A 26,753-nucleotide genomic window follows, 5' to 3' on the forward strand; every position below is an offset into this window, starting at 1 on the left:
TTTCCACTCGGGAACGTCAAGAGGCTTTAGCAATCCTGTAGGCGTTTGATGTTCAGCCTTGACTCTATTACAGGTGTCACATCGTGCCACATGTCCTGCAATGTCTGTCTTCATGCCTTTCCACCAAAAGTGTTTCTTTAAGTCTTGATACATCTTTGAATTTCTAGGGTGAATATAGTACTTAGAATCATGGGCTTCTGATAGAATTTCCTCTCGTAGTACTGAGTCAGATGGAACACAGATTCTGTCCTTGAACCAAATGGTTCCTTGTTCATCTTCGTGGTGGTTGGTCTTATAGCCTAGTTTCATTAGACCACGGAGATACTCAATCTCTTCACAGCTTCTCTGAGCTTGATGGATACGATCTGTGAGATCATACTATATGCGGAGCTCATTCAGCAAGCCATGCGGTAGTATCTCTAGTTGGAGATCATCAATCTCTTCTTTGAGCTCAGGTGGTACGGATTCAGTGATCAAGACATGATAGTAACTCTTGCGACTGAGAGCATCTACGACTATGTTAGCTTTTCCTGGATGATAATGAATTTCCAGGTCATAGTCCTTGATTAACTCTAGCCAACGGTGTTGCCTCATATTCAAATCTTCTTGAGTGAAAAAGTACTTCAAGCTCTTATGATCTGTGTAGATACCACACTTGTTTCCTATCAAGTAGTGCCTCCAGATCTTCAAGGCATGCACGACTGCTGCTAACTCAAGATCATGAGTTGGATAACGGTTCTCGTGGTCTTTCAACTATCGAGAAGCATAAGCTATCACTCTTCCCTCTTGCATCAATACACAACCAAGTCCTTGACGGGATGCATCACAATAGACCGCAAAATCTTTGCTGATATTAGGCAATGCTAGCACAGGAGTTGCAGTAAGCTTCTGTTTCAATTCCTGGAAGCTATGTTCGCACTCGGGTGTCCATTCAAACTCCTTGGTCTTCTTCAGAAGATTGGTCATTGGACAGGCTATCTTGGAGAAGTTTTCGATGAATCGGTGATAATATCCAGCCAATCCCAAGAAACTTCTGACTTCTGTCACATTACGGGGTTGATCCCACTCTTTTATAGCTTCAATCTTGGCTGGGTCAACTGCGACACCTTCAACTGATAGTACATGGCCTAGGAAGGCAACTTCCTGTAGCCAAAACTCACATTTGTTGAACTTTGCATAGAGCTGATGTTGGGCTAGTCTCTCGAGCATAGTTCTCATATGATGTTCATGTTCTTCAGCAGTGGTTGAATAGACAAGGATGTCGTTGATGAATACCACCACGAACTTATCCAGTTCTTCCATGAAAACCTTATTCATTATATTCATGAAGTATGCGGGAGCATTCGTGAGTCCAAAGGATACCACAGTGAACTCAAACTGTCCATACCTAGTCATGAAGGCTGTTTTCGGGATGTCACTCTCTCGAATCTTCATCTGATGATAGCCAGATCTAAGATCAATCTTGGAGAAATACTTGGCACCCTGAAGCTGATCAAGCAGATCATCAATTCTTGGCAGGGGGTACTTGTTCTTGATGGTGACTGCGTTCAAGTTCTGGTAGTCAATGCACATTCTCATCGAGCCATCCTTCTTCCTAACAAACAGAATAGGAGATCCCCAGGGTGAAGCACTGGGTCTGATATATCCCTTCGAGATGAGCTCATCAAGCTGTTTCTTGAGCTCAGCCAGTTCATCAACTGACATGCGATAAGGTCTCTTGGTAATGGGTCCTGTCCCTGGTAACAGATCAATGATGAACTCTACATCACGGTCTGGTGGCATACCCAGTAATTCTTTAGGGAATACATCGAGATAGTCTCTGACCACAGGCACATCATGAACTGTCTTTTCCTCTCCTTGTGATTCTAAACTTGCTTTAAGGGCACATAGGATAGAGGTGGACTTTCTAGACTGGGGTTCACATCTAACGACTTGGCCTGATGGGTGGGTCACTTGGACGTATCTAGGTGAACATGATATGATACCTTGGTGAATGGTTAACCAATCCATACCTAGGATGACATCTAGGTTAGTGGAAGGTAAAAGGGTTAGGTTGGCTTTAAAGACAAGACCCTCAATGGTGAGACTCACTCCCTTATAGATGTGGGTGTATTTTAGGTCTCCTAAGGGTGAACTGGTGATGATAGGCTTTTCACGTGGGATTACAGGCAGGTCATGCTCTCGTGCAAACTTGGATGATATGTATGAACAAGTTGCTCTAGAGTCAAATAGAACTGATGCAGTATTGCCACTAACTAAAAACATACCGTACACTACGTCAGGGGTAGTCTGTGCTTCCTTGGCGTCCAGATGGTTGAGACATCCATGAGTAGCAGATCCCTTGGACTGGGACTTCTGAGCAGCTGAGTTTTGAGGGCACTCAGTGGCTCTATGACCTAGTTGGCCACAAGCAAAGCAGGTGAAAGGCGTACCGCCTGTAGGGGTTGGCGTGGGTGCCTTTGAGTTTCCAGTACTTGGTGTAGAGCGGTTCTGTGCTGGGTGTTCATTCACTGAGTGAGAACGGTTGAAACAATCCTGAGTGTTGCGGTCCTGAGTATAACGGTCCCTGGTGTAACGATCCTGAGCAGGACGGGAGTATTTGGTGGTGTAGCCTCCACTTCCCCTACTCGATCCAGGGTTGTCATCCCTATTGTGGCGAGAGCGTTCCCCGGATGGTGCATCTCTGCGGAACCTCTTGTGATCACATCCACGAAAGGACTCCTCAGGCTTACGCTTCCTCTCCCTGTACTCTTCCCCAGCTTCAGCATGGTCCTTCTCAATCTGGATGCAGCAATCCACTAGAGCACGCAATGTGTTACTCTCAATACCGCCAAACTTTAGCTTGATGTGTGGGTTAAGTCCCTTGCGGTAATAGTACAGCTTCTCCTTCTCAGAGTTCACAACATAGGAAGGTGCATAGCGAAGAAGATTGGTGAAATGAGTAGTGTACTCGGTCACCCTTTCCTTTCCCATCTTGATGTTGTGGAACTCCTCGGCTTTGGCCTCCATGATACCCTTGGGTATGTGATACTCAGTGAATGCTTCGGTGAACTCATCCCACAAGATGTTGGCAGGGTCCTCATGGGAATCACTAAAACTGTCCCACCAGGCGCGTGCTGCACCTATGAGCTGGTGTGTGGCTGCTCCAACACACTCATCATCGGTGAAAGTAGTGAGGTCAAGCTTCTTCTCCATTTCCTTGAGCCAGTCATCAGCTACAAGTGGGTCAGGGTCGGTGCCATCATAGGTAGGTGGCCTTAGCTTCAGAAATCCTTCCAGCTTTCTTTGGAAGTCATTCTGCTGACCTCCCTGGCGACAGTTTGCTCCTTCAACAAGAGCTGCGAGAAGCTAGGTCTGTTGTGCCATCACTTCTGCCAGGTTCAGTAGTGGTGGTGGAGGAATGTTCTCCTCAAGTGGCGGGGTATTCTCTAGGTGGAAGGGTATCCCTCTACGTCCACGGCCACGGCCACGGTTGTTGCCACCACGTCCCCTATTTGGTTCAGCTGGTTCAGGGGTGGGCGCACATCCACGGTTCATTAGGCGATTGGATCGACGGTTCAGCATCTGCAGCATGGATCATAGTGAATTTAGTGTTTGTGCCATAAGTGCTTATAATTCAATATGATTACATGATTTTGACGATTTAAAGAAAAACATTTATGCTATCCAACACTCATTACAAAGAAGCAATAAGATTCATAAAGATGCAATAAGATCCGAAACATTCATTACATGGTTTTTATTACATAGCATCATCTCTAGTAGCTACACTTGAAGACGTGTGAGAATTGTTCTACGCATAGTGTCTCATAATACATCTCATAAGGGGTACATCATGGGGTACAACTTACGGAAGCTACTGACATGACTCATGACCACGCAAGGTCATCTACTCTAACTCATACACCGCAGCTAGGATACGACTGTTCTCGATCTCGATCTCCTCGTCAGACTTATGAAGTTAGGACACGTACTTCAAGTCCTCGGTGAGCTCCTCAGTAGGCTTGGCTCCAGGTAGGGTAGGGCAGGCGTCTAGGTTGAGGTGAGTCGGGGCTAACTCAAACTCCTCTATCCTAGGCTTCGTCTTGCTACGAATCTCCTTGGGTAGCTGATCCCACATACCCTTCATCTCCCTGAGGCGCTTCCTGTCAGACTTCTGCCAAGCCTACCATGTCCTCTCACACTTGTCCTGTAGGTACTCGATCTGCATGAGTGCCTCGATCAGGTGACCCTAGTTGCGAACGGCCTTCTTCCTAGACTCCTCTAGCTCCTGAGTCAGGGTCTTGTTTCGAGATTGGATCTTTAGCATATCAATCCCCTTGGTTCTCTCTCTGTCTCCTCTGCGGTTGAACTTGGCCTTCTTGTCGTCCAACTCTCTCTACAACTCCAAGACCTTGATGTTGAGGTAGCAGTTCCTGTTGCCTAGGTCGGCTGCTTTGTCCTGTAAGTCAGTGACCTTGGCTCTGTGGTCCTCCTCACGACGGTTGAGCTCGTCCTGTAGCTTGGCAACTATCTCCAGTAGACTAGCTTGCTCCTGTGCTCCCTACGAATCTCGTTCCTGGTACTCAGACTAAAGGGCCTGGTCCTAACATCACCTCTGCTCTAACTAGGTCACATACCTGTCCTGCTCCAGTAGGTGAATAGCTGAGACACGAAGGCATCTATCCTCCTCGACAAGGATGACTCTGCCTGCTGCGAAACTCTACTCACTGGGGGTAAGGCTAAGGTCGAGGGCCTAGGGGAGCAGATAGAACTCTGTCGTCTTCAGGTGCTCGTAGTGGTCCCTCATCACTCTGCGAAGTGCCTTGTGTGAGATAGCTCACAGTCCCTCCTTGACTGTGTCCTCTATAGTCAACTCGGTGAAAGCTGGGACAGAAGGTAAAGTAGTGCTAGTTGGAAACTCGACTGAGGTGATGATCGGTCCTTCGATTCCTCCTTCCTGGGCTGGCTTCCCGGTGCAGGTGATCTTGATAAGCTCGTCGGGGACTCCTAACATGACGAGAACTCGGTAGAGGGTCTGTGCAAAACCCCCAAGCTCACGTAGGTCAAAGGTAAGCTTGGTGTGGTCCAGAGGTAGCGGTCCTAGAGGTGGCCAGTCAACGTTCGCTGCCATCTGCATGTTTTAAGGAACAGGTGTTAGCAGGTCAATATTAGATAATCCTTGCATAAAAGTAAATGCAGGGTCGGTATATAACCGAAAGAAGGGTTGTTCACGTCCTATTCTATCGTCCATTGCTAAGGGTTTCGTCCTAAGGTCAAGTATGGCTCTAATACCAACTGAAACAACCTCGATTTCCACGATGGGAAATCTACAGAGTTGAAGTGTAATAAGACCGTGGTAGATCATATTACCCAAATTCCAGTCGAATATCACATCCATACAACAATAATATCAGAGTACAAATAGTGCGGAATTATATAAATTATTACATCGCCGTATTGGCGGAATCAAAAGTAGCATTCATTCAGAACAGCTTGGAGATAAGATCGCCAAACTCGAGCGTAGGCATGAATCCCTCAATCGTCACACTCCTCGGAGCTATACTCCTCAGTAGAACCTATATGCCAAAATTTATCAGTACGATTTGTACTGGCCACTCCCAACCCTATGAGCATTGCTTTGTGGAAATTGGATGCAAGTTGGATATAGTCAAAAGGAACCTATAAGGCTGGGGTTTCCTATGTATTCTTAGTATATCAAGTATATAACAGTGTGGTCAAGTTTTTAACACCATTCCCACACACATTCCACCCCATTCCCATTCCAGAGCCAGGTTTCGATCCTGGGATCAACATACCACCATCTCCATCATCACCATACCATACCATCACTCAGTCGATAGGCCAACTCCCTCTCGGCACTGTCTCAAGGCCCGTAGCCCCTGGCTACGATCGAACACTCACCTCTAGGGGAAGAAAAGAATGACTCATCTCTCTATCTAGTTTAAGTGAAACCTAGGAAAGGTCCATAACCGACAAGTCGGCATATGTATCAATCGATCAACCAAACACTCTGCAGAGGTTTTTCATACCCACAAGATAGCCATCCTCGATGGTGCCCCATCTAGGCAGATTCCGGCCACTTGCTAGCCTAGAACGATGCCACCCTACCTCTCAGCCCTAGAACATCCCAAGTCTAGTCTGGGATGGCTGATACTGTGAGTCGTAGACAGAGCTAGGGCCCTCCGGATGTCAGGAGCCGGGTCCACAAGGCCTCCTAAAGTCTCGGTAGGGTGGGGGGGGGGGGAAAACCGCGCACCCCGTACCTCCTTGCACACATTCGCCTAGCAGTAGTGGCATCGCTCTACCAAGTAGTCCGACCGTCCCGCACCATATAGGGCGAGTGGGATGTAAAGGATTCCTGGTGAATCTGAGTACTAGTAAGTCCTTAGGGATGACCAAGCCAGAATATCTCCATTAGGGTTTCCAATTACTGTGCCACCACAGCACCTACACCCTGGGCTCCACCTCCCTGAGGTTCACACCCAAGGCCACCTCCAATTACCATTTTTACCCACCACAGGTATCCATATCCAAGTGCCTAGGTAGCACCATAAGGCAAGACTCACCCCAGGCTCGTCGTTATTCCAGCTCGGTTGACACAACCCTTACCCTCCACGCACCCAAGTCACACACGCAGCACTCTTCCTATAGTCCAGGTAACACCAGTTTCCACCACGCATCAATGTAGTATAAGCGTAGTAGAAGTAATAAGCAACGAAATATATCAGCAAGCGTGTGTCTAGCCTAACAGCAGGGTGAGCAGGGGTAAGGTTGCATCAAGGTAAAGGTCATCAGTAAGCATACTACCATGCAGGTCCTATTATAGTGTGATTATGACAGTAAAGTAAAGTAATAGCAGCTCTAGGTTAGCCATGCGTAATAGGTGCTACGAGATTGGGTAGGATGTGGCACCTTCAGTGAAGTCGTCTCTGTGCTCCTTACGGTACTCTCGATCCTCGTCCGTCTGATTCTCCTCTGAGTCTGCATACGATCGAATTATAGTCGCATTAGCGACGTCTATAGAATAGCACAAAGAAGCAATGAAAATTCAAAAAGGGCCAATGCACTCAAACATGGGTTCATTGCGTAGGACTCGATTCTAGATGAATTTTGGTCCATTTACTACTTTCCAGGGTTCGGTTCACGTGTACCATGTGCTCGAACATGTGCTCGGCGAGGAAAAATTCCCCTTTCTTCCCCGATGGGGCTTCTGCCGGCGGTGAGGTCACCGGTGAGTCCTCCGACCACTTCACCGATCTCTCCGATCACTTTACCTACTTCTCCGACCACTCCACAGGCCTCGGCAAAACTCTCAGTTCACTTCGCCGGCCTCGGCAAATCTCTCCGACCACTTCACTGGTCTCGGCAAACTGCTCCGACCACTTCACCGGTCTCGGCAAATATCTCCGATCACTTCGCCGGCCTCGGCAACTCTTCCGACCACTTCACCGGCCTCGACAAATCTCTTCGACCACTTCATTGGTCTCGGTAAACTGCTCCGACCACTTCACCAGCCTCGGCAAATATCTCCGATCTCTTCACCGGTCTCGGCAAATCTCTCCGACCACTTCACTGGTCTCGGCAAATATCTCCGATCACTTCGCCGGCCTCGGCAAATATCTCCGATCTCTTCGCCGACCTTGGTAAATCTCTCCGACCACTTCACTGGTCTCGGCAAACTGCTCCGACCACTTCACTGGCCTCGGCAAAGTTCTCCTCCGTCGGTCGAGGCCGAGCCTAACCCTAGGGGTCGGGCGAGGCAGAGTCGAATCCTTTTCGCCCTCGGGCGAAGCGGAGCCGCTGGTCGCTCTCGGGCGTCGGGCGAGGCGGAACAAAGATCCCTGTTGCTTGGGTGAGGAACACAGCCGTGCTCTTGTCCGTTCGGGAGCTTTTGACGTTGTGCGGCAACGCAGGCTCCGGTGGGCTTCTTGCTTGGCTAAGGTGTGCGCGGTGCGTCTCTTGTCACGGTGGAGCCAGACGAGGTGTCAACTTCGCCATTACCGCGATGTAGAAGACGCGGTGGTCTCGCCATGGTTGTGCTCTCGGCCATGGTGAGCGTGCCCGTGCATGTGCGCTCCTGCTCTGATGTACATCGTCATGGCTGGGGGTCCTCCTTTTGGCTGATGGCAGCGCGCACGGCGCGTCTAGGGTCTCGGCAAGCGTGGTTTTGGCGGTCTCCCTAACTAACCAGTTGGGCTAGGCCGGTGCTCAAAGCTCCAGCAAGGTCTCGATCGTGGCGGTATACGTTCCATTTGGCTAGGGAGGTGGTCTCAGCGAAGATGGCTCACCGTAGGGTTTGTGGCGGTAGGATGGCGGTGCGGTGGCGAGGCGAGGCCGTGATGAGGTGTTGCAGTGCCGTGCCGAGCAGCTACGTCGCTGTAGCTGATCGGGGCGGGGCTCCTAGCTCCGGCGAGGTCCTCTCCGCAGTGGCTTCCTTCTCCGCGCCACTCCTTCTCTCGTCCCTCGGCTTAGTGTACTAGTGCGAACCGCACGGCGGCGGTGGGGTGTGGTGAGGTGCTAGGGTTCGGGGCTCCTCCTTTTATAGGCGAACTCCAGGCTCCAATGGCGGATGGCTAGTGATGCGTGCGGCGCATCCGACGGCTATCGAGTGGTAGCGTAGGTGCGGCGCAAGGGGAGACAGGGCCATGCTCCTTGCGTGACCCCCTGGCCCACACCTGCCACGCTGGTCGGCCCCCGGTCGCGTAGGCGGTTGAGGCGTGGGTGAGGAAGACGACACTGTAGGCGGGGTGGCTGACAGACGGGGTCCAGCGGGCAGTGGCTGCGAGCGAGGCGGACGGGGGCGCGGGCGTGGGCGACGCGCTGGGATGCTCGTGGGCCGGTCGCACGGTCGCGTGAGTTGACTTGCGCGCGTTGCAGGGCTGGCTTGCGGGCTGAGCAGGCCGTGTCGGCCTGCGAGGCCTTCTTCTTTCTTTTTTAATCATTTATCCTTAGGTTTGAATAATAATTTCTTTATGGAGTGTTTCTTTAAAGGAGTTTTCAAGCATTACATTAAAGCAACTGAAAATCCAAATCACCATGTGAGTTGACAATATATGCCATGTTTCATTTGTTAATAATTAAATACACATGATAACAAATGACATGCCATGCTCGTGAAATTGTCTAGTTAGGTTACTTCTAATGCAACACCTAGGGTTGGCTCCTACAGTGTCACTCATCATCATCATATGGGAGTTTTGAGAAAAAATTTATAGTTGGTATTTTTGGTGTATGGATTTTTTGGTTGTTACAGTTAGCGTCGCTCGCTCGAGTCGGTGGCCCCGTTGGATCCATTCAATCCAACACGCGGGTTCATCCAGTTCCGGCCCCGGATCAGATCTACCGTGCCTGACAACGCACAAGAAAAATGAGAAACCGAGCCGAGTCGACCGTTGCTCCGCAGAAGCCGTTGCGCCGGCACGCCGCTTCAAATTTCGAACCACTCGTCGGGCCACGGAAAAAGTCTACTCCACCCCCTCAACTATGGAAGGTGGTCTACATAACCCCCTCAACTATGAAACCGTCTGTTTTACCCCCTGAACTTTCCAAAACCGTCTAATTTACCCCCTGGGCGGTTTTTCAGGGCGGTTTTGCTACAGTAACAGCGGGTCTGCTACAGGAACAACGGGTTTGCTACAGTGTCGTCAATTTTGAATTTCCTTTTTTTTATTTATTTTCGGTGAATTTTTGAAAAATCATAGTAAATCATAGAAAAATCATAAAATGAAAAATCTAATTTTATTGGACTCCACATGAGTAGATCTACACAGTGAATATATAATACATTATGCTTTAGTACAAATTTTTTTGTAGCTTTAGATTAATTGGAAAATCTAATTTTGTCTGTAATTAATTGGAATAATTCATAGCTGCAGCTTCTATGGTCTAATTGTGGTGAAATTTTTATGGTACGCTAATTATTGTATGCTTGAACTATAGTAAAAATTTCGTACTCATTGGACTATGTATAACTTAGTTATAGATAAATTCTAATTAATTACAGACAAAATTAGATTTTCCAATTAATCTAAAGCTACAAAAAAAATTTGTACTAAAACATACCGTATTATATATTCACTGTGTAGATCTACTCATGTGGAGTCCAATAAAATTAGATTTTTCATTTTACGATTTTTCTATGATTTACTATGATTTTTCAAAAATTCAACGAAAATAAAAAAAAAAGAAATTTCAAAACACCGGTACTGTAGCAAACCCGCTGTACTGCAGTAACCCGCTGTTACTGTAGTAAAACCGCCCTGAAAAACCGCCCAGGAGGTAAATTAGACGGTTTTGGAAAGTTCAGGGGGTAAAACAGATGGTTTCATAGTTGAGGGGGTTATGTAGACCATCTTCCATAGTTAAGGGGGTGGAGTAGACTTTTTCCTCGGGCCACCGTATAACACCGATCCCAACCCACGAAACCCACCAGCCAACCAACCAGCAGCCGACGAGCCCATGGACGACAGGAGGGAGATGGATCCGGCGGCGGGGGCACCCAGGAGGGCGGCCACCGCCGGCGGGACGCCCACCGTGTCGCGCGGCTCCAGCATGCCTTCCTCGTGCTCCTCCAACTCCAACACGTCCGCTTCCGCCTCCGCCTCCGCCTCTGCTTCCACGGGGACGCCGCCGTCCGCCGTCGTGCAGTGGGCGGCGCGCGCGGGCGCGGGGGACAGCTGCTACTACCCCGGCTGCCGCAAGGACGCCAACTGCGCCTGCGAGATATGCCTCGCTAGCATCGACGCCACGCGGGACCTGGTGCGCGCGCCCGAGGCGGCCTCCGCGAGCAGGTTCTTCGCCGCCGCCGCCGCCGCCTCCAGGGACCGGAGACCAGCGCTCTTATTCCGCGACAGCGCCGCGGGGGCGGGGTCGGATTCCACCGAGCCGCCGTGGACGCCGCCGATGCGGTCCAAGGCCAAATCCAGGCGGGAGCCGGCCAGGGCCCCCGCGGCGAGGGGCGGCGGTTGGTCGCACGACTGGCCGCTGTACGCGGCCACGGTTCTTGGGTTCTTGCTCCTGCTGTGGGTGGACACGGGGCTCGTCCCGGAGGCCGCAGCCAGGGGGGTCGGGTCCAAGCTGTCGCCGGAAGCCGTGGCGCAGGTGGGGGCCGATGCGCGCCTCGCGCCTGGCGGCCTGGAACATAAGCTGCGCGTCCTGGAGCGCAGGGTCCGCCAGCTTGTCGGCGGTGAATGGGTCGCCAATTGCAGCTCGCGAGACTCCGTCTGGAGATTCACCAGGTTCGCCATTCTTGCGCATTCGTTCTTGATTAGGGCAGGTCGTACAGATATTCATCATTTTTTTTTTGCAATCTGTCTGTGCAGAATGATCAGCAGGTGTTCCACTGGCGCTGCACGATGTACAAATCCGTGGCGGCAGGGGCGGATCCAGAACGGGGCTGCGTCCCCGGTTAGGCTGCTGATTCACGTTTAAAACATTCTGATCTTGTTTTCTAGATTTTCTTTTATCTAATTAAAATCATAATTTTTTAGGCTAAACATCACATATGTTAAAGGGCTACGTAGATTCGCCCGGGCTGCAGCCCGGGCATCCCGGACCCTGGATCTGGCCGTGGCGGAGGAGGTCGCCGTCTGGGGGAGCCCTCTCCGCACCTCCGGCCTCCTCCCAAGAGCGCTCTCGGCGCGGCACCTCACCCTCCTCTCCGGCGAGATCACCGAGGTAACTAACCGCCAAGAACCTGCCCCCTTGTTTTGCCGTAACTAAGCACCATCAGCTCGCTGAACTCCCCCCCCCCCCCCCCCTGCGTGTCTCTTTTGCGTGCAGTGGTCCGACGGGAGGGTGTGGCCGACGGTGCGGGCGAGCAACAGCAACTCCTGGGCCCACCGGCGGCAGAGCGCGGCGGCGATGCGGCTGGAGCGGGAGACGTGGGTGCTGGAGTACCAGAGGAGCGCGCTGTTCGAGGGCACACGCCTGCTACCGGCCGCCGCGGAGCTGATCGCGTCCAGGTGCTCGACGATGGCGCGGCGCAGGCTGCAGGGTAGGCGGCGGCTTTTCGGTGGTGCGCAGGCGAATCCGACCTCAATCGGGGGCTGGCTGGAGATCAAATTGGTCTCTAGGATGGCTTCTAACTAGCACTAGTAGGATCATCTCATTTCCTGTGAGATTGATCATGACTTGTTACTTTTCATGGTTGCAGCGAAATGTAGGCGGTCATAAACAAAATCTTTGATTATCAGATGTTCTTGGGCCACAAAGTTATGGCACAACAGCGTTTCGTGCAGGGGGTCTAGGTTTCCTCCACGTCTTGCAGAATGGAATCATTTCCTGTTAAGTTTTTGTTCGTGCGCCTATCATCTGTGTTGAACCAGAGTTCTGGCAGAGCAAATAACACCCCTGTGCGATTCTCCCTAGTCCTTCAGGAATTAAATCGTTCCTGTCAAAGTGTCTAGCTTGTGTCGAGTCCCCAGGTAGCAGAAATAATCGAATTTGTTAACCATTCGTCTAGCTTTTTCAGTCCCACCAGTTAGCAGGAATAATCGAATTTGTTAACTATTCGTCTGGGTTACTGCACGATCACAATGTTTCCACTGACGTCTCAACCACATAAAACTGCACGATCGAAATTGGTGGGGTGGTTCGGCAGCAAGCTGTTGCTGCTGCAGCAGCAGCCTGCTGCTGCACCTACGTTTTTGCAGAGAGGAAAAAAGAGCAGCTAGCTCAAGCTAACACCCAAAATGTTTCTATTGACAATTTCTATTAACAATTCACACATTCCATAATCCAACAATTCCAAACATCACTAAGGCTCCTTTGGATTGGGGGATTTTTTTTCATGTTTCCTACATTTTTCCTATGAAATTCCTGTATAATTCCTATGAAATTCATACATTCTAAAAGAGAGCCTAAATCATAAGTATCCAGCTCAGGCATTTGCTCTGAGGAAGTATTGCAGCAACCTGTTAATGCACATTTTACAAAAATTATATGGTCGACAAAACACAGGTTAGACAAACATAATTATCGCCTGAATCCACAGCAGATTATATGGTTCAGATTCGGTCCATTTATAATGTCACATTTAACGACTTTTAATACAAGCAGGTCCATAGAAAACCTGCGCATCCACAGCACTTAACTGGTTAAGTCCAAACCAGACTTATGGGTAACCCGTTGGTAGGATGTACAACCCATACAACTACAACAGCTACAACAGCACAGCCAAGTTTGATTCTATGGTAAACTACCGATAGCTAAGTTCCAAGCAAGTCTGATATTAGAACTACTTATCAGCAGGTAACCCGAACAGCTCCTTGATGACGCTTTGTGGTGCTTTCGCAAATCCACCAGCAACTTTCAGCATGGACTTAAATTTCTCCTCCTCACGCTTGATTTGGTCCACATGGCGTAGAACATTAGCGAGCATTGCGCCATAATTTGAATCATCAGACAAGGGCATGGGATCTGCAAGCTGAGCCCTTTCAGTATCAAGCTGCCTGTACAGACAGAGGATGCGGTCTTTCTGAGCGTAAAGCTTCTGCTCTGCCAAGTTATATTCCATTTCCTGAGATTTCTTCAGTTCTTGAAGAGCAAGATCTATCTCATCCTCAAATTTGGCAGACGCAACATTCTGATCTCCAGTAATGAACACTGGAAGATTTTCTATATCCGTTTCAAAGTCATTATCACCCAGTGGATCTATCAGATCAGGATGCCCTGTAAGTGCACCCGCTTCAGGAACTTGCTGAGCCCCAAGCACAGTCACACCACTGGTAGGTGGGGAATTCTCTCCTGCATTACATATCAAGAAAATAACCCAATTATGAACAAAGAAGAAATTGAACAACATATCCCAACTTATGTCATAACTTAAATTAATAGCAAATATTAGTCATTTCTACAGCACTGAGACTAGCATAGGCGTCAACCAAAGGGGCTATACATGGCAACTTCTAATAGGGGATTTACAGGACATTTTCAGACAGGTATGGCATATATGATCCCAAAGTTCTGTACCATCTATAGTTGAAATTTCTAAGAATTACATTAAACACCAAAGGCTAAAGTATCACAACTAGCTGAGATTTTTGGACGGACATTAAGTCCTAGAAATGGCTAGGGCTAAATAGAGTTCAATCTTCCTACAGTTAGTTGCACTCCTAAAATAAGTTTACCTGCACTGAGTGTTGCCCTGCCCTCGTCACCTTCCAATTTCCAGACTTCAACAAGGTCAAATCCACATTCCAGCTGCATTAAGCAATAAACCATCAATCCATGACTTTAAATTATTAGGGTATTTTAGGACCAAAATGGACTGTGTGTGGTATCACCAGTTCATCAACAATCAAAGGAGCACTAAATTATGACAATAGGCAACATGCTATTAACAGATGATCAAATAGATCACAACATCAAAGTATACCTTTTCCACTGCTGATCTCATATGGTTCTCCAAGCTTCTTGCTCTCTTTTGTTTTGAGCCACGCAAGAGGCATAAGCCCAAATTCAGCATAGGTTCGATTTCATCCCTTGATTCAAGAGATTGGCATGTTTCCATGAGTTTCTCCACATGCGTCATTAAGTTGATTTTGTTATCACAGAGCCTGCATAAATATTGGACATCCAAGGCAAAAACTCCCCCAACAGTTCCAGCCATGTAACTTCGAAGAGCACAATTAAGGTGTGCAGAATGTCCACATATTAAGTTCTCTTCCACAACTGCCTCACATTTTATGAAGCTGTAACCTCCAAAAGAATAGTCAATGGTTTTGTTACAGAGAAGGCAGCAGCACTCACGACAGAAACCAGGCTCTTTGCAGCAGATATTACAAGCCCGTGCTGGTGATGATTCAACAAAACCTTCTCTTTCAAGATTGCACAAGCTACTCCTAGCCTTGCAGAGACCACCTGGATCAGCCACCACAGGTTCAGGTTCAGGTTCAGGTTCATTGCGCCTCACTTGCTGGGTGCCTGAAAATACTTAGGTATTAACGAGCAGCATAAAGGAAGCAATCTGAAAAAAGAATAGCAGTAACCATACAGAAACAACTGTGTACATGATGTATCTTGTGATCCATTAACCCCCACACCACGCGCGCACACAAACACAAATCACCATTCACCAGATGTAGGCCCTGTTTGGAACCGATTGTAATCGGATTCCTGGGCTCCCCACCGCGAGAATCGGGAAAATCCCACCAAACGCCTCGCGATGGCCGTGATTCTAGCGACCGCCTGTGAGGGAAAAAAATCGGGAAATGAACTACACCGCCGATTTCCCGTATCGCGGCCTCGGCGCCACGGATGGGATACCGCACCGCGCGGTCGCAGATCGCAGTTCCAAACAGGGCCGTAACATCAAGCAATTTCTAGTCTAGATGTACGAAGGGGAAAAATAGAAAGTCAGATCAGATATTTCATTACAGGCAAAATGTGATCTCCTGTGCTGGGAAGGAGATAGCGACGCTTCACTTCAGAGCGCGGTGCTAGGTAGAAGGGCGTCATCGGCAGCAAGAGTTGGTCAGAAGCAGCGGGTGGAAGGATTGACAGCTAGGGATTGAGGATTGGGAGATGTAAGGGAAGGCTCTCTAGACCAACCATATATAGAGTACAAGGTCACTGGAATGTTGTATGGGCTTAAAACTTATACATGCAAAAAAAAAGTGTCGAAAACATGCAAGACATGGAGAACACAGGATGGGCCCAAAACTAATACAATCACAGGGGCCCAAACAAGCCCATATCTAAAAACGATTTAAATATCAAAATACTTCCCATATAAGATGTGAACACAGAAAGCTTTCTGAACGGACCAAAGTCAGACATGATTTTAAATAAAAATGTTGCAAGGACACTAAATTGTATCCACCAATAAAGGTAATTGTAAAAGGAGATTCCATTCGCAACAACTGCAGATGTGGAAAGGGTGAGAGAATAGCAGTATCGCAAAGAAACGTTATACTACATGATTGTGTGGCCACTTCCTCATAAACTTTATTATTTACCACGCACAATTGGATATGCAACCCCTGCTTTTTATCTTCGTAAAATCAAATGCTCAACTTGGCAAAATGGGTCACCTTGCTTGGGGAATTGAGTTATATGGTCAGGGAGGAACTACAGTTAAGAATACAAGGGTATGCTTCAAAAGGACCATGTCATGTTGTACAGTTAAAAAGATATTTTTTAACTGCAGATGCGTAAGGTGGAGTTATGGTGAATTGGTTATGTATTAGGTGCAGCACAGTAGAAGACGAAGTTCACTAAGACGTACATATACACCTACAAACATAAGATCTAACATACTAAGGCCACTACAACAAATGAAAGTAGTGGAAGGTCCATGGGCATATTCAGAAAGCAGTGTTACATATTAACTGGTGCTAGAAAAATCAGATACAAGATCCAACATACCTACACACCCCTTACTATATTTACCTAATATTGCGCAGATGTATAAAGAAATAATTATGAAACAATTGGCTTCCAAAGAAGTGTCCGCATGTGCTGCTATAAACCCCACAACTGTACATGCTCACTAAAACAGCTATTTATAACAGCTTTCAGAACCTCAATGAACTACTATCTAAAGCACTAATTACATGACAACTGAACAACATAAAAATGCAACAGAAAGGTTTAACCTTTTTGGATCCTGTATCCTTCAGCAGGGATCTTCCAGATAAACATAGAAAAGAATGTGCTAGGATTGACATCCGGAAATTCTCTCTTAACAAATTCTTCAACTTGTACTCTACTTGCAAATCCTAACTTCTTAGGAGTAGCGTCACGAAAACGGGATGGCGGCGTAAGATACCTGTTCACAGTTGGATCCATCCAAATAGTCAACAGCAGACACAAACTTTTTTTTTGTGGCACAATCAATATAGAACGAATAAATTGACCGCAAATCTTAGCTTGTCCTAATGCAAAAATAAGGAATTGATACTTTCTATTCATTTTTACTCTTTACATAGTGCTACTTAAATTCATATCAAACATATCCGGACATGATAGGAGCATCACCTGTCAGCCCAATGGCCTGCTCCAGAAGCCCTGCTTCCAACTTTCCAGTGCCATATGTCTCCAGAGCGTGGCCAATTTTCAGGAGCATAGGGCAAACCTTTACCGTATGAATTGGCGCGAACAGGTATGGCAACAATGCCATTATCAGTTCTGCACGATTCTGACAAATCAAGTTCCACATTTGTTATTATCTCATCAGGGATCTGGACAAAGAAAGAGTCTCAATCAGAGCAAGGTAAAAATTGCACTAAATTCAGCCAACATGGTGATACTTTTTTTAGATAATGGAAGAAAACATCCGGCTTCATCCCCACAAGTGAGGAATCAGGCCAAAATTATTACAGGACACAAATGCTTAAAATGAAACAGCCTCATACAACAAATAAACCCATGATGTCAATATCTCGCTAGAAAATCCTACACGTATAATACCAGTCTGGATAAAAGGAAACTTATCTCAGTCACCAAGTGAACCCTAACAGCGCGTTTTGTTCAAGGAACCATCTAGTGCGGAATGAGTTGATCCCTCATGGATTCACCTTAGCAAGGATTGGACAGACTTTTGATTTGGAGGAAGTGGTCGTCCGTTGATTTCCAAGGAGCCGGATGGTCACAGAAATTGACATGTTTACCAGCTTATGAGGGATTAGTCGGTGATGGATGGGTCTATTAGGTGATGCAAACCAAACAGAGTGGCCAGCTTAGGTTTTTGGACTCTGAACCATGCAGTGACGCAAACCAAACACACTTTAAACTCATTTCAGTCACCAAATGAACCCTAATTCATTTCAGTCACCAAGTGTAACTACAATGGTTCATAATGGTCTTTCCAAAGCTACTGTATTCGAGAAAAAAAATATCTTTTCACAAATTACAGAAGCATTCAATCAATCCTTCATTGGTTGAGCGAATGAAATCAACAGAACAATTAATATATAGAATATATCAATGAAATTGTTAACGGAAAATTTTGCAAGATAACAACAGGCGACATATAGGTAGTGGTTAATATAACTTATCTGTTTGAACAGAACTAGTGTTTACAGTAAAACTAGCGATAATGCATGCATCAACAAATTGTAAGCATCATAAAAGGGTATAAAAGGGTATCTAACTTACCACTAATAGCCGTGCTACCTTTTATGTATATAAAAGACACAAACCATCCAAAATAAGTAGTGCATAAAAGTGAACTAGACAAGTTGTCATGTACAAAATAGTAAGCGCTTTGTTATGTACCAGTACCGCGATGGTGCAAGAACAGATACATGATGTTATTATAAGTCTACATGCTTTGGTCTTCAGACAAGCATCCAGTGAGCAAAAGGACTTGCTTCGACATTTGGCTCATAGCGAACCTTGTTGCAAATAAAGTAAGCCAAGTGTGGTAAAACTGTATGGTCTGACACAACAACACAGTTGTAGCATACTTGGTAAAAAAAACTCAGTTTGTAGCAAGTGAATCATCAGGTTAAGGAAGCATGGCGGGCCATTATTTTGATAATCAAGTAAACATTTGCCAAAGAAATCATAGCACGCCAAAATTTAAAGGTGGCAAAACTAGGCATCCTGGATCAATATTACCAAAGCATTTTCCTTGCTCAACCAGTGAGAACAAGTAAAATAAACTTAAACATGGTTAATAATTCATAAAGTCCAAATATCGATACCTCAATTTTGTCCACCGTCTTATCTGAACTTTCGGCAACAGCTGACTCCTTGCCATTTAATGGAGTACGATGAAGTCTCTCCTTTGGTGGTGCTGTTCGCGCCTTTTTCTTCGCGGCACCTTTTGAATTCTCGACATCTGGACGTTTCTCCCTATCCTTACCAAATAGCACCATTAACCTATCATAATGGTCAATCGTCTTCATCATCCATTTCTTTGCTTCCGGTTTTCTCTACAAAACAAAGCAGATGATTTATAGTGGGTCAGGGGCTTTCAATGTCTTTCTCCTCTTGAACAGATAAGTCAACGTCTATTCTTGACTGACTGATAGCACACACGAACCTCGATCAATTCCCTCCAAACATTTGGATCGGCATTGAATTTCCGGGTCTCTGAGCACCACCTAAACCGAGTATCTTCACCAAGGAGGTTCCTACACTCATGGAACGATTCCTTGATATACTTTAGGCGATTTTTTATATTGTTCCGGTCAATTGCCACCCCGAACTTATCACCGACACCATTGATGATGCTATCATATGCCACCGTTGAGAATTTGGACTCACCCCTGTTCCCAATGTCTTGCTGGTAAAGCAGCGAATCAATAAGATATGCGTTCATTTCTCCCGACCAGAAAACCGCGTCCCGGCCTGAAGCATGGCCGGGTTTATTGGGGGACATGGGGATTCCGTTGAACCTAAAATTCTTTAATAAACTTCACAGGAGCCTTTGAGCTCCGGCTGTGCTGATCCTACCCGAGGAAGAAAATCCTAACCAAATCATAGATAAATCAACTGATTAGTAGAGAGTGAGCGGGCACACAAATCCACAACTAACCGGATGGAGAATTCAGAACCAACTCGTCCCCGGAGCAATCCGCCCGGCTAAACCTACGATTACTCACCAGTTAAAGAGGAAATCGCCCTATCGCCGGATTAACCAACATTCCACTCCAGAGCCGAGGGAGAATCCGGATTTGACTGACTGAGGAGCGGCCGGTGGAGGACCAGCCGGAGACAACGGTGGTGCTCGGCGTCCCAACATTTTTTTTTTTTTTTTTGCCCTTTTTGAAAAAAATTCACAAATATGACCCTGGAGTTATGATTTTAAAATCTGGACTCTTAGCTCGGCGCCATCGTTGGTGGCGTCGCCGAGCTTACACGTCTCGGCGCCATAGATTATGGCGCCTAAGTCTTAGGCTCGACGCAGACTTGGCAGGCAGCTTGCGCCGTAGATCCTGGCACCGCGTTTGATGCCAATATCTATGGCGCCAAGATGGTATTTTAACCCGACCCTCAACCTTCCTGCCCGAGCCTTTTTCATCTTCTTTCTCCTCCCTCTCGGGTTTTTTCTCTTCCCACTTCGTCCTACCTCACGAATCGGCATATTGGATCTTGGAAACTTTGATTTAATCCATAGATCTTCGAGACCAAGTTATCCTCGCTTCCCTCCTAATTTTTTCGCATCGATTCGGTATATATTAGTCAGATTTTTTAACCTAAGAATCGTCATTATTTAGGGTTTTATGCAATTTTTAATATTTGTATTATACAACCGTAGGATGCCAAGACATGAACAAGCTAGCAAACCAAGGTAACATCAGCGCATGTTGTTATGTTGTGGGTTCATTGTTGTGCATCAAGTAGAAATCCTAGGTGTAGGGTTTAATGTTAATTGCTTTCGGTTCTTAAAATGAAATTGGTTGAATTGTAGTTATGTACGGATGATCAAAAATACCTTCGACCCATTGCCTCTGCCTAGTGGTGTTCCAGTGCCTATATGCTTGTACGGCGATCATTGTAAGGTAGCTAAGTCCGATAAAGAGAACACGTATAGGCAGAGGTATTGGATGTGTTTTAATTTTGTGTTTGAGCCTACACTTCGTTAGCGCCGCATTAACAAGATGATGATGAATTGATGTTTATGTCATATGACATCTTGCATGATTTTTTTGTTTTCTAACAGTTGCATTTTTTTAGACCCCTCCACCGCTCTGTGATTTTGAGCAGTGGATCGACACTGAGATCAAGCCTGAAGACAAGGAATGAATACAGAACTATTGCGGTGAGAGGCAGAGGACAAGGAGATGATGAGAAAGAGACGTGGAGAGGAAGCTGCAAAAAAGGAGCATAAGGAAGAGGAGAAAATGAGACGTGTTGTTGCGCACACAAAGGAGAGGGAGAAGAAACTTGTGCGTGCACGCCGAGCGAAAAGCAGCGATGGAGGAGAATCCCGATACCCTAAGAAAGAGAAAGTGGCTTCAATACACTCAGTAGTCTCCATGACTTGCTAGTTCTATGATTTATTCATGAACAATGTTGTCTACTGTCGACACGTACTTCTAGTATTATTGTGTTGTTTAATGTGGCATAGTAATGGACTTTTCATTATGTTGTTGTTTTCATTATTTGTGGTCATAATATTCAGTATAATATTGCGGACGTAGTGAAATGTGATCACGTGCTATAAACAAAACCTAACGAAGTAGGGCATTATATAATTCAACACACAAAACACATGAAATGGCATGTGAGAACATGTACCAAACTAGGGTACAGAGTTTCTTCGACTAAACCTAACATTTCTTAGGTAATTAAATCAAACAACAAACACATGGATATGCCATGTGAACAAGATAGGATCGTCCTAGTAGTGTGGTCACATAGCAAATTGTGTTGCGTCTTCTCCATAGTAGCCTCTCATTATTGGTGATGGTGGTGGCGGGGATGATGGCGGAGGCCCCTTGTTCTTGTGGTTAGGGCAGGTGCAATATGGATCATTGTAGAGTGCCTCATATGAATCGGCACCATTGTTGTTGTCCTGTTCGTCGTCCTTATAACTGCTGCTAACTTCCCTTTCTAGATTGAAAATACGGTCCTATAGGTAGTAGATGTACTCCGCATACGGATAAATAGGTTGAGTATCGACCCATCTAGTGAACCCATAGTTTTCTTTGGCCAAGAAAGACTGCAATAATTATGTCATGTAAGTTGTATAGAAGAGGAACATATTGAAGAAATAAATAGTAATAGCAATTACCCATGCTCGCAGGCATTTGAAGAAACGACAACCTACATCTATTCTCTCGGCGAACATCTGCACTAGGCAGTCCTCACCATGCATGTATTTTGGCCACTCTTCTTTCCTTTCATTGTATCCTCTTAGTGGTGCCTCTTTGGTGAAATCACTTTTGCTCTCAACTGTGAACCTCTCATAAAGAGTTTCTTCAAAAAAATCAGGACCAAGAGAATCCTCCTACACAATGGTAGTTCTCTTCCCCTTTTCTCTCCCTCTGGACGACCCTCTAGACATTAGTACTGCAACGAAAGAAAATACTAGTTGAGAAGTAAGTAGCAATGCATCTAGCATTACGTATATATAGGCAGAGACAGGTTTAGTTGACGTTTCAATGTGTTATAACTGGTCACAAGAAGTCTAATTAGTTTCACTAAAGAGCTTATTTCAATGGGCACTGAAAAGCCTAGATTTGTTTCCTGAAAAGTCTATTCGTCGTTGATATGATAAATCACTGCATGTCCAAGTTCTAGGACGAGGGAGCAGAAGGTCCTGCATGGAATAAAACATAGTCTCCCGTTACTTTACGAACACATGTACGCTCATAAAAATTTAAACAAAACGTATAGATTATTATCTGCCCCTCCGCTATGAGACGTCATCGGTGGGTCGCCTCGTACGTCAGGTTGAGCAGGTGAAATTACGCCATCCTACAAAAAAAGTCAATGAAATAGAAATTCAATATACAATAAAACATGAACTTAGAAATATACAAGTAATTGACACAATTACAAGCATAAATTGAGACATGCATAATTAATTAAATGAATACGATAAATATGAAATAATGAAAATAACCAATAGTCGCACCTCACTAATCTGTCAATGGCAAGTGCGTGAATCGTGGCTCAGTCTACCACACTTGCCGCACTTGTACTGCTCAGGGTCAGTAATAAATGGGGTTTCTCTCCCACGCCTTGTTCTTTCGGGTATCTGATCCATAACTATCCTGTGCCTCGTCCTCTTCCTTGATCCACATTTATTTCAATGGTAAGCTGGATCCACAATGTACTTTGGCCCATCATATGAAGGTCACTCTCTAGGGTCCCGGAAAGGCACGAAGCGGGGGCTCCAAGTGTGCACAAGCGTGTCGACACTAAACTCGTGAGGTATCCTGCTCTTGATATTATAGTTGTGATGCCTAGCTGCTGCCACCAAATAGAAACATAGAAAGTGGTACTGCCTTGGTTTACCACAAGTGCATGTGAAATCTTGAAGGATTACCACATGCATCCTCGACTCTCAGACCTCGTCGTCGGATGTTGTACCGCCCCTATGCTCGACCTGATAAGTCCATGTGGCGTGGTCAAAGCATTTAACCTCATGTATGCCAGCCCTTTCATTTGCCTTTGGTTTCAGAGCCCATATCTCTTCATCACTCCACAACTTCAATGCATTGATGCGTGTATCGTTCAACCAGGCAACAAGCTTGTAGAAGATGAATTGAATGATTGCATTTATGGGCATACCACGTATTCCCAATAGCAACTTATTGAATGACTCCGCCATGTTGCTGCACTAAAACTCATACCTCCATCCACTGGCGTCGTGAGCTCTTGTCCATTTCTCCAAATCCCTCATCAAACCTGTGAGCCATTATCTACCTTCTGCATTTGATGCGGTTCTGACCTACTCTAATTTTTTCTAAAAGTACTTGTCCTCAAGCTGTTAAGCAGCCTCCTGGAATAGATCAAAGTTATCCTTCACACCATCCTTTCAGAGTAGATTCTCGGCAAGGTGCCGAGTACACCAACGATGGTGCAAAGGTGCATACCCCTCTATCTGCTCTCACACGACATTAAGTATACCCTGGTGCCTATCAGATATGATGCCAACCTCCCTGCTAGGTCCAATCACATATATCTGTACTAGCCTTAAGAACTATCCCCAACTGTAATTGTTCTGCTTCTCAACCAAAGCAAATGTCAAAGGAACCAACTTTGTTGTTCGCGTCACAGAATATGGCTATAAGAAGTGTGCCCTAGTATTTGCCAATCAAGAATGTACCATCAGATGAGGACATGACACCCATACATATGACCATGTTTGGCACATGGTATGGAGGGTAGGAGGCCAGCAAGGGTGTCCAAGTCAAGAAGGAGGTCTGAGGCTAATTTGGTTCAAGTCTCCAAGGTGGAGGCCCAAAGCAATTCAAGTTCGAGTCTGCCTCGGCCTCTAGGACCAGTCTGCCTTAAACTGTTCACCTAGGATGCATTCAGACTCTGTTTTCGACGATCCACATATGGTTGGAAAGCTAATTTGATAAGGAAACTAATCTAAGTGGTTCACATCAAAAGACCTTTGGAATCAACGGGAATCATCGAAACAAGTTAGCATCCAGAATCTGTTAGGGTGCTGCGACACCGTCTTTTGGTCCGTTGGACCGTGTATCGTGTTTGGGCCCATTAGGGGGCGCGTCTAGGGGGTGACACCCAAGACTCTATAAATAGTAGCCATCGCTCTCCTTAGGGTTTGGGTTTTGTTTAGTTCTTGATTTCCTCGTAAAACAGACGTTGTTTTGCTGCAATTGTCGCCGCCAAGGCCGCTTGCTGTGAACCAGGGCCCCAGTTCTTGATCTTGTTCGCCTATGGTGATTAGTCCTTTCGAATAAAGACTTGAACTCTTTCTTATTATCATAAGCCTCATATTTATTTGCAATTTCATATTGCGTTTATCTCGTTCTTGCTTGTGTTCTCGATTCGCTTGTAGGAAAGCCTTCTCGGCGAGGTCAATCGCGTTCGCATGGTTGATAACCAACGGAGTAGTGGTGTAATGGTTGAAGGGGTCCAAATCAGTCTTGGTTCGAAGCCTAGATCGTGAACGTCGAGTCTCCACCAATTGACGTTATCATACCTTTCGAAAGATCGGGCCTAGTCTACATCAAGTGGTATCAGAGAACTTGTTGTCCGTTAGGTATAACTTTGTTTCCCTTTAGATTGTTACTATTTTTGCATTACCTATAGTCCACAAAAAGCAAAAAAAAAATACACCACCACATATTTCCTGTCCTATAGCCTCATTGTGCCATGTAATTTCGTCTCTATTTTGCGTTGTTGAGTTTGTGCCCTAGGTCAAGTTCTTGTTGCTGGTTTTAAATCGTTTTTAGTCCAATTTATGTTTTCCCCTTTGTTTTTTATCATAATCCGTGAACATCTCCAAGTCTTGTTGAGTTTTCTTTGTATTCATCAAATCCTAGTCCATGCCATCTTATTTGTTACACTTGTCTTCACTGTTTCCATTAAATCCTTGTTGCCGTGACCAATTTTGCGCGTATTGTTCCCGTTTTATCCTCTAATTCAGAGTGCGTTCGTAAAACTAGTCTAGTTTTCGCATATGAACTCAGATTTTGACGTTCCATATATCAAAATCGATCAGAAAAAATTTCAGATTCGTCCATCCCCCGATTATCGGGGTTAGAGATTTTTATTTAGTCAAAAAGTGGTCACAAGATCCTTTTTTCGTGGTCACAAGGTTTTTGTTGATTTTGAGCACGTCTTCTGAAATTTCCACAGGCCACGTCTTTCACTTGTTGTCGATGAAATATGGTCGGCAGTCTACCTAGGGGTATGCCCAAGGTAGTAGATTATCGGCAGACAGATGCGCAAGCCACAAACAAGACGGTGACGCAAGACAGACACGAGATTTTATCTAGTTTCGGACGCCAAGAAGGCGTAATACCTACGTCTTGTGTCTGATTGTATTATTGCATGTCAATGAGATGTTTTTTAAAGGGGTCCCCTACCCACCTTATATAGTCCGGAGGGCAGGGTTACAGATCTAGAAACTAATCCTAGCCAGTTACAATTGTCATAGGTGGCCGGATAAGGATTCCTATTCTAACCGACCAGGATCTTGCTTGATCGCCAAATCTATCTTGACTCCTTGCGCGGGACTCCGAATAGGTTGGCCGAACACACGTCGTCTTTTGGTAGACCGGACCCTCTGATCTGGGCCAGCCCAAGCCTAGCCGTAAGGGTATAAGGGTTAATACCCCCACAGCTAGTCCCCGAGCACCATGTATTATGCTGCGACACGCCATTTTAACCTTCTCCGAACAGTGAGGCTTGAGTTCTTGACATCTCTAACCACCGTTGTCACCGAAGAAGTAGGTTGTCCGAAGAATGTATGGTGCTCTTAAGAAAAAAGAAAAAAGATCTCCATCCTAGGAAATGTGCCCACTTGTATTTCTAAAAAGAAATGTAAGTGCGTCTTGAAGCGTAGCGTCCTTGATCACTAGAGTCATAGGGGTCGAAAAACAAACACATTCACCACAAGGTGAAGTGTGCTCACTTAATCCCCGAGCCTGGTAGTAGGTGACGCAGGCATGTGGTGCCTGGGTCTAAAAAGAATTCTCAGTCAAGTTGAAAATCCAATCATAATATAATCCATACGAGATGCACCGGCAGGTGCATCGTACCGATGTAGTCCTCGAGCTTGCTGGAAGGCAAAGTATAAGCCTTGTAGCAAGGTTGAAATAAATGTCTCTCAACTATATGTGAGTACAAATCACATGTAGCCGAGGAGAGCGGTCTCCGAGCAGTGGTCGGGACAGTTCCCGAGCACGATAGTAATCCTGACAATCAGTCAAAGCATAGGGGTTGATTAAATAAACACATTCACCATAAGGTGAAGTGTGCCCGCTTAGTCCCCGAGCCTAGTAGTAGGTGACGCAGGCACGTGGTGCCAGGGTCTAAAAAGAATTTCTATTGGAGTTAAGAATCTAATCGTCGTACAATCAATACGAGATGCACCGGTAGGTGCATCGTACCGATGTAGTCCCCGAGCTTGCTGGAAGATGAAATATAAGTCTTGTAGCAAGGTCTAAATAAATGTCTCTCAACTGTATGTGAGTACAAATCACATATAGCCGAGGAGAGCAATCACCGAGCATTCTTCGGAATAGTCTCCGAGCACGGTAGCGGTCGGCGTAGTCCCTAAGCACGGTAGTGGTCGGAGCAGTCCCCGAGCACGGTAGTGGTCTGGGTAGTCCCCGAGCACGGTAGTGGTCTGGGTAGTCCCCGAGTAC

The 26,753-nt window shown here is 46.2% G+C and overlaps 2 protein-coding genes across 2 annotated transcripts; one reads left to right on the forward strand and one right to left on the reverse strand.

The window, feature by feature from the left end:
- The first annotated feature begins 10,417 nt into the window (after positions 1 to 10,417).
- On the forward strand, positions 10,418 to 12,320 carry LOC136476354 (uncharacterized). The gene is made up of 4 exons (XM_066474158.1): positions 10,418 to 11,236; positions 11,320 to 11,381; positions 11,584 to 11,679; positions 11,785 to 12,320. The coding sequence occupies exons 1-4, from the start codon at positions 10,462 to 10,464 to the stop codon at positions 12,091 to 12,093; spliced, it is 1,242 nt and encodes a 413-aa protein (XP_066330255.1). The 5' UTR covers positions 10,418 to 10,461; the 3' UTR covers positions 12,094 to 12,320.
- Positions 12,321 to 12,984: 664 nt separating this feature from the next.
- LOC136476360 (uncharacterized) lies at positions 12,985 to 19,695 on the reverse strand. The gene is made up of 8 exons (XM_066474171.1): positions 19,557 to 19,695; positions 18,995 to 19,422; positions 18,654 to 18,884; positions 16,984 to 17,186; positions 16,602 to 16,774; positions 14,381 to 14,928; positions 14,133 to 14,205; positions 12,985 to 13,749 (listed from the first exon to the last, which is right to left on the reverse strand). The coding sequence occupies exons 2-8, from the start codon at positions 19,331 to 19,333 to the stop codon at positions 13,241 to 13,243; spliced, it is 2,076 nt and encodes a 691-aa protein (XP_066330268.1). The 5' UTR covers positions 19,334 to 19,422; positions 19,557 to 19,695; the 3' UTR covers positions 12,985 to 13,240.
- Between the last annotated feature and the right edge of the window lie 7,058 nt (positions 19,696 to 26,753).

Source organism: Miscanthus floridulus, chromosome 1, assembly GCF_019320115.1.
Source record: "Miscanthus floridulus cultivar M001 chromosome 1, ASM1932011v1, whole genome shotgun sequence".
NCBI lineage: Eukaryota > Viridiplantae > Streptophyta > Magnoliopsida > Poales > Poaceae > Miscanthus > Miscanthus floridulus.

What these genes read in the sequence shown, in the direction of transcription:
- LOC136476360 (XM_066474171.1), bottom strand. Translation starts at nt 19,333, where the DNA reads ATGTCCCCCAATAAACCCGGCCATGCTTCAGGCCGGGACGCGGTTTTC. An exon ending in TTTGGAGGGAATTGATCGAG is followed by an intron (nt 18,885 to 18,994) that starts GTTCGTGTGTGC and finishes TTTGTTTTGTAG; the next exon opens with AGAAAACCGGAAGCAAAGAA. An exon ending in TGAGATCAGCAGTGGAAAAG is followed by an intron (nt 14,206 to 14,380) that starts GTATACTTTGAT and finishes TGCTTAATGCAG; the next exon opens with CTGGAATGTGGATTTGACCT.
- LOC136476354 (XM_066474158.1), top strand. Translation starts at nt 10,462, where the DNA reads ATGGACGACAGGAGGGAGATGGATCCGGCGGCGGGGGCACCCAGGAGG. An exon ending in AGACTCCGTCTGGAGATTCA is followed by an intron (nt 11,237 to 11,319) that starts CCAGGTTCGCCA and finishes GCAATCTGTCTG; the next exon opens with TGCAGAATGATCAGCAGGTG. An exon ending in ACAAATCCGTGGCGGCAGGG is followed by an intron (nt 11,382 to 11,583) that starts GCGGATCCAGAA and finishes GTGGCGGAGGAG; the next exon opens with GTCGCCGTCTGGGGGAGCCC.